Source organism: Condylura cristata, unplaced genomic scaffold (genome assembly GCF_000260355.1).
Source record: "Condylura cristata isolate star-nosed mole 26May11 unplaced genomic scaffold, ConCri1.0 scaffold00005, whole genome shotgun sequence".
NCBI lineage: Eukaryota > Metazoa > Chordata > Mammalia > Eulipotyphla > Talpidae > Condylura > Condylura cristata.
In genome coordinates this window covers 4,919,210-4,927,184 of record NW_004567106.1, presented here as the reverse complement: position 1 = coordinate 4,927,184, position 7,975 = coordinate 4,919,210, and the positions used below count along the sequence as shown (strand labels likewise).

Genomic DNA, 7,975 nt, shown 5'->3' with positions numbered 1-7,975 from the left:
CTTAGTGATTTATCTACCAGAAAACTCCAGCCCAGTCTTCGACCTTACTTTACCCTCTTTCACAACTTCTCCTTGGCCCGCAACCTCACCTTATCCCCCTTCTCATCTCCAATCCAGCCACCCCCCTTGTCTTCGGACTTTACTTTGCCCTCTAGGATGTCTCAATAAGAATGGAGATCATTGAATAGCATCTGAGGTTTAAAGGGATTTTATTTTAGCCAGTCAAACACTGAAGTAATATAACAATGTTAACCTTAAAATTTTATGAATTTGTGTACCTATCCTAACTTTGATAGATTGATTTTAAGAATAATAATCATAGCTGAAGGATAATACGATCCTAAGCTATTCCTAGAAAAAAAAGATGATTGTAATCTCTCAGTCCAGTTCATGTGCTGATGTCATCCCACTGCTTGTTCCTAATGTATAAAATAAACTTCTGCTAAAGGCAGAACAGGAAGACTTGCACCCAACTCTGATTCCCTTGTCTTCCTCGCTCCCCTTCCCCATTTTTCTTCTTCCTTTTTCTCCCTTCCCCCCCTTTTTTGGGAATCTCCACTAGCCAATGCCGCTCCCACCTTGATAATCTGCCTGTTCTGCCCCCCCAATAATCCGTGATCGGGGAACAAAGAGTCCCCGACAAAACCAAAATACAAGTCAAGGTAAAGACTAACATTTTAGCCTCTTGTGGGCCCCTTACCTATATCTCTTTCAAGTGTTACCTTCCATGTCCTCCAAGTCCCTGGTACAAATCCAAGGCTGAGAAACAAGCAGTTTCTTCACATGTTGCCTTTGGAAATTCTAAGAGATTTCTTTCCTTTGAGAAATAATTTACTTAAGGGAGTTAGACATATAGTAAGGATAAATATATCACATAAGTAGATTCGATGTTTGAGCCACAGTAAAGGGAGTTTGGAGTGCAAATTGCTTTAGGCTTGAGGAGTTTGTTGGAGAAGACACATGGAGATGGTAAGACACATCAAGATGGATTTTGAAGACTGAACGGGTCTTTTAATTGATGACAAGGAAATGAAGACATGAAGACTTTATCAGTAGTGATACTAGCTTTGGAAATAACAAAATATATGAGAACTTGAGTGACTCAATTTGTAAGGAGGCTCAATATTGAAGGTAGGTACAGAATAAATCAGAGAAATGTGGATACTGGAAGTAGGTAGGCTGGGGAAGAATTGGTTATAACCCATCCAGATGCTAGGTAAAAATCTGTGTCTAAGACAGAGGAAATGTCAATGCAAAAGCTAGTATGATGGTGAAAAAAGACGCAGACTTGATGGGGAAGCAGAGAAGGGAGCACACTCAAAGACGAGCTTCAAATGGGCTGAACTTGAGAATACTTTGTGTCCATTACAGAATTAAATGGTTAACATCCATTTCATTAACCACTTGTACATCCGTAGGCTACTATATACATAAAGTACTCCCCTGACATGGACAAAGACTGGCTTTCATTCACTTAACAAGCTTTTCCAGTGACTCTTCATGTAGTTCTATAAATACACAGATGAAAACAATACATATAAAGTCTGTATTGAGCTCACAGTCCACAGTTTAAGACAGATATGTAAGTGAAATTGGCAAAGTATTTTGAGGTAACCACCAAGGTGGGGATTTTCCCCCTGAGCTTTCTGCTATTGTTACCTTGTTTATAGCAAGAAGGAAAAAGATAATACAGCAGAAAAGGAACAGAAAATTCTAGTTTTAAGTTGTAAAATAGATTATTAAGAATTTAGTCAATAGTTAACAGAAGTCTCAAACTGAGTACCAACTACCCAGAATTTGTACCAAAACATTTAATAATGCTAGAGCCAGTTTCACAGCCTCAAAAAATGAAGCATTTCACTGCACTGGGACAGGGCAAGACCACACCGATTTGGGGGGCAGAGCGTTAAGTAGGGGCACTCGGTCCTGTGACTGAGTTCTGGGTAGGAATATGGTAGTCAGACACAGCACTCAGGTTTAAATTTCTGACAGAAAGCGCTCTTACTTTTTATGTCCTTTGTGACACAGCAACCTTGAACACCAAATGCCCACCTTGCCCTGCCCTCCCTGCCCCTTCTACACACACTCTTAGGCATGGTGAGGACATAGAGGAGACCAATTTGCTGGAGCACTAGGGTTAGTTGAGGACTATGGGTGAGACACCAGTTGGGTCCAGAGCCATATAGGACAGCAGCAGACACAGATGACGGAAGGCTGGGCAGATGATGGCATTTCTGCCCATGGCACCGTGGACAGAGGTCAACTGAGGACTCATTTCCTCTTTCTCACTGAAAACTGTACATAGTGAGGTGACTCTGTTACTCCCACCCCAAACTTAGAAGCAACCAGGACAAAAGGGGTTCCCTGAACTAATTTCAGAAAGGTTTAACTAACTTTACCATGAACAAGTAAACTGTATACCACTTGGTAGAATTCGTAATAAGCAAAGACTTCAACTGGCTACAGGGACAACTGCAGTACCGTGTGCAAAGGCAGATGGCCACATCCAGGGGTGAGAGGCTCCTCCATGTTGTCAGGAAGTCAGGGTGAGCGACCACTGGATAGCAGTAGGATCAGTAAGGTAAGTGTCAAAGCACAAGTAGTTGATGATTGCTGTACTAGCAACAACCAAAAAAAAAACAAATTGGATTTACTTGCACAGTTTTTGTGAAGGAGTTTTTCTGATAAAAATGAAAACTAGGCTCTCCCTGGAGGCTCTATGGATTAACGTGCAGCATTGCAAGCCAGCCATAGCAGTTTCAGTGCAACTTCGATCCCCGGCCTGAAGGTGACCCACATGGCGTGGCAGACCTCTCCTGACAAGCTCACTGCTCCCCTCAGCAGTGTACTTGGTGAGTCTGCCTGTTCTGCTCCCCCACTATCTCTGGTGAAGCCTCTCACTGCCCCTGCACCTCTGGCTTGTACCCCAGTTCTGTATGAATAAAAAAATCTTTAAAAAAACAAAAACAAAAACTGAAAACTAGCAGGGGATCTAAAAGAACTCTAGTCTTAAAACAAGGAAATACTGGGAGGGCTAAGGGCTGCCATTCCTTACCATCAAAGGACTTTCCAGTTCTAAATTTAAGACTCACAGAAAGAGTCTGCTGTCTGTTAGAGAATGTTCTTTTAAGTGCAATGGAAAGAGGTATTGTTCCGAGATATTTCCTCTAAACCTGGCCCTATGATTTCTCTTACCAGTAATATCTATTATCACCCTTCACACTACAAGGTGCTAAAGTTCTCCTATTGCTTCTGAGAGTGCCACAATTATTGACTAACGTTGTTCAACCCAGTAAAAGTGAGTCTCACAATGTGAAGAGCTAGTATTTATTCAGTGAACAAATGCTCAACGCCTTCCAGTGCCAGACACTGCTAATTTTCAGGACACACGGAACATGTGATTAGTTAACATAAAGCTTTATGAGATCAGCTTGCCAATGTCATCCCTAGATGTCATGGATGAGTGACAATTTATGCAATGTTTTATTAAATGCCTAGTAAGAAGATAACCACAACTGAGGACATATAAAAGAAAAGCAAACCCAAAATGTAGGAATCCTGCCAGCAGAGCATATGGAAACAAGGTTCAAATTGTGTAGGCGTCAGCTGGACGGCTGAGTCGGTGATGCTCCTGGACAGCTGGGATCACTCTCCCTTATCCACTTCACAGCTGAACATTTCCCCCAGGATTCAAAAATTCATTTCCAACCCTCATTTCTGTGTTTGCATTCCTGAATAAAGAGGAGGCGAACAAATCCATGAACCCATATATGTCCAGGCATGGATGGGGAAAACCTTCATTTCTTTACCAACAGCAAAGAAACTCGAGTAGACAGATGAAGATGAAGAAAATTTTGGGAGGCATATTAGGAACTTGTACAAATCTCTTTACAGCACTGATGTCAACAAACGCTTCTGTTGTTGCAAAAACTGTCTTCAAAAGAGTGGCGAGGAAAAGACTGGTGAACAGCACTGAGCTATTTTTTCATCTCCAAAATGGCACTTCCTGGTCCACGGTGCTTAGCACTGCAGATGTTGCAGAACTGTGCAGGAGAGCTCTAAAAATGTGATTGGAAAAACACAGATTTTAAAGAAACAGATCTCTGTTTACTCACATTCAGAAATATTATGGGATTACTGGGAGGGGTGAGAAGGAAGCTATGAAATGTCACTCCTTTTCCTGGAGATTGTTTCTGGTTCACATAGAGTCTATCTAGATCAGTTATTCTGTGATGCGAAGGACAGCTGTTGCAAAATAAGTCAAATGTGACATGGGAGAACATGGGGAAAACTGTCTTGACACTAAAATATAGCCGTGCCATGACACAAAAGGCAGGTGGAGGAAATTACACAAAATACAAAATGGTTCTGGTTCTCTCCATATTTCACATCTATAGCTCAGCAGTCAGCAGTTTTACCTGAACAATTCAGCTTGTACACTACTTAATATACTGAACACTTTTACACTATTTTTGGAATTCTTTTTTTGTTAATAAAATTTATTTTTACATCAGTTGTAATCCCCGTGGGCTTCCCATCACCAAATCACCTGTGTGCCATCACCATAGTCCAGTGCACTTCCCTCCACCTCCCACCCATTTTTGATCCCATTTCCCACTCCACCCCTGTAAAATGTCTATGGTTATAGTTGTTCATTATTATTTCCCTGTCCTTGCTGCCCCCCGGTCCTTTATACTGCTGCAATGAGTGAAACCATCCGTTATTTTTCCTTTTCTTTCTGGCTTATTTCACTAAGCATGATCCCTTCCAGGCCCATCCATGTTGCTGCAAAAGGCATGTGAACACTTTTACATTTAAGAAATTCATGGATTTTTCTTATGTGATATAAAATGATGTTATAATTTTGAGAGTCCATAAAGCCACAGGACAAGTCTTACAATTTGGCACCCAGTCCTCTGATTGCACCCATTTTCCTTTAGTTATGGCCATCAAGCTGCCAACTCACCATGCTGGGCACAGGCAAGCACTCCTTGTGGAACATGTGGCGGCAATGGAAGACCACCATGCTGAAGGGCTTGGCAGCATCTGGGGGGCAGAAGGGGTGAAGGAAGAAGAACTCAATGCAACAAGGAGCTGATAAAACTTTTAGACCAGTCTTGATTTGGAGTCCAGGTGTTAATTTCCCAGCAATAAACTGCATTTGGAGGACTGGTTATTAATAAGTGCATTATTGGGGCCCTCCCTGGTGGCACAGAGGGTTAAAGACAACACTGAGAAGCTATAGCCACCTCAGCATGAGTTCGATACCCTCCCCTGGGAGTGAACCACATGGCGTGGCAGACCTCTCCTGACCCACTGCTGCTCCCCTCTGCAGTGTGCTTCGTAAGTCGGTCTGTTCTGCTCCCCACTCTGTCTCTGGTGAATCCTCTCACCGCCCCTGCATCTCTGGCCTGCTCCCCAGCTCAGTATGCATAAATAAATACATCTTTTTTCAAAAGTGCATTATTGAGGGGTGTGGTGATGAAATGTGAAGTAGGTATTACAATCATGTTGCTACCTGAGTCACAGGTTACTTGCTTTGCCTCCAAGTGAGTTACTATATGACCACAAAGTTGGAACTATTTTATAGCAAATGCAACAATGTTATTTCAAAAATGAGGACCAGTGTTGTGTGCATGTGTAGACCCTCCTCCATTATTTACAATCTTTATATACCATATAATGAAGTCAATTTTGTGGCTTTCTAAAAATACTTTCTGCCAGTTCACCTAGTGTCTTTGCCAAGTTCATTCAATGACTCTAGATATTAGCTGGGTTAAAACTGGAGGCTGCTGCTTTACAATGCACTGAAGATCTCCTTGGACCCTGCACCTCATCTGCAACTCCTCTGTGTTGCCAGCTTATTTCTGGTAAGATTTAGAATTCCAGCCAGTTAAATTAGAATTTAATCTAACTGTACCGTATGGGGGCATGCAGTGTCTTTCTATTTGAACTGCCCAGCACACTGAGAATTCACTTTCTGAGCCTACTATAGTTTTAAACATAAAAACTTGAAATTCAAAATTATGTCCTATAGAAAACAATCTGTGTGTTCCTCCTTACTAATCCTTTAAAGTGAAGTAAATGTATTTCTCTATGCTGAATTATCTTTTAAAAGTGTTATTGTTTCACCAAGTATGCTTTAGTTTCTACTTTAACATTAGGAAACATCCTTTTCTCATGTCATAAGGTGCTCTGATTACACATGATGTTACACATACAACTGCATATAAACAAATGTTTTTGCCTGTAAAGTACTCATATGTTCTCATCAGTTGGTGATATTAAGTTTGTATTGAATAAGCAGTAACTTGTGTACCTAGACCATATAACAGAGAAAATGTTTAAAGAGAAGGGCAAGTTAGCTATATACATATATACATATATATATATATATATATTTAAGCAGTAGCTTGTGTGCCTAGAACCATACATCAGAGAAGATGTTTAAAGAGAAGGGAAAGTAGGCTACACATATATATTTTTCCAGATACACGCACGGTTCTTCTATCTTGGCATTTAAACATGTTGATGGTGACTTCATTTTCTTTGGTTCCAGAGTAGTGGTTCTCAAACAATGGTTTCTGATTTGTTAACATCAGCATCACCTGGGCACTTGTTGGAAATGCAAATTCTCAGGTTGTGCCCTAGAACAAGAGCTCCTGGGTTGGGATCAGCAATCTGGGTTTCAACTGGCTACATACACATATTTGGGAATCTCAGCTCTAATGAATATCAGCACCAGCCTTCAATTAAATAGGATGTAGGCTGAAACACCTCTGAGTGGGATTATCCTGAGAGTTACATAATTTTATAAATAGTAATTATGATTAGCTAACTTCAAAATTTTAGTTCTACTCATTATTAACACATATTTGGGAATGTTTTTCTCTTCCCACTACCTTACCTGATGGAAGAATAGGGGAAAGACAGGATTCACAGATGTTCTCATCTGCAAGGAAAAACATACATGGGTATTATACAAAGTTCCTATTTTGCCAGTCTCTTCTGAAAGCAAGTCATAGGACACCTTATTTCAGTTTACCTACCATCTACCAGAACGCCTTTCATTTGGGTTCGATGCATTTTCTTCAGTAAGGACAGAGAGTCTGCTACGAGAATTTTCTTGCAGCCTTCACGAAGCAGAATCTAAAGTACATATTGTAAAAAGGAAAAGTCATCTTAAAAGACACAACTAAGGGTAATCCATTTTATGAGGATACAGAAAATTGATGTGCATGAAATACTCCAAAGAGGCAATCCCTGGTCCCCTGCTCTGAGAAGCCTCCTTCATCCAGTCTTTCCAGCTTTACCATTCATAACTGCCTTTTTTTTTTCTTAAGGACACAAAAGTTTCCTACAACACTTGTAAAATAAAATACAAATTTCAAAATCTGGCAAAGAAGAGTATCTAGAATTCAAACCAAAATGGTAACAGAGGTGTTTTGCTTTGCTCCTAGAGGATCATCTAAGAGTTAAACAGAGGGGCATCTCCCAGTCTAGTAGCTTCAGGCAAACCTGGAGCACCTCTTGGACATGAGAAACCAGCAAAGGCTGAATCAAATCAGACATGGAGAGTACCCCAAACACAAAAATTAACTCAAAATGGGTCGACAGTTGTACGGAAAATGTGAAACCATAAAATACACGCATGTAAACAAATAAACACTCTAAGACATTGGCTTCAGGGTTATCTTTGGGAGTTTGACTTTATCAGCAAAGGAAAAATACGGAAGTAAGCAAGTGGGACATCAAACTAAAAAGTTTCAGCACAGCAGAACAAGCTATCATTAAAATGGAATATGGGCCCTCTCTGCTGGCAGAACTGGTTTAAGCGCAGCACTAAGAAGTTACTGGCAGCCACTGCAGCACAAGTTTGATCCCCAGCCAGGGAGGTGACCCACATGGCACAGCAGATCTCTCCTGTTCCTCCTGCTGCTCCCTTGAGCAATGTTTCAATTTGCCTGTTCTGTTC

At 41.0% G+C, this 7,975-nt stretch overlaps 1 protein-coding gene across 1 annotated transcript in view; it reads right to left on the bottom strand.

The window, feature by feature from the left end:
- Positions 1 to 3,311: 3,311 nt before the first annotated feature.
- The window catches only part of VPS41 (vacuolar protein sorting 41 homolog (S. cerevisiae)), a 186,294-nt gene continuing 181,630 nt past the window's right edge, over positions 3,312 to 7,975 (bottom strand). Inside the window, exons 25-28 of the mRNA XM_012720747.1 lie at positions 7,050 to 7,149; positions 6,908 to 6,952; positions 4,967 to 5,046; positions 3,312 to 4,058 (exon numbers count right to left, since the gene is read on the bottom strand). Coding sequence (XP_012576201.1) covers positions 3,978 to 4,058; positions 4,967 to 5,046; positions 6,908 to 6,952; positions 7,050 to 7,149 — 306 coding nt within the window. The 3' untranslated portion in view covers positions 3,312 to 3,977. The remainder of the gene's footprint in view (positions 4,059 to 4,966; positions 5,047 to 6,907; positions 6,953 to 7,049; positions 7,150 to 7,975) is intronic.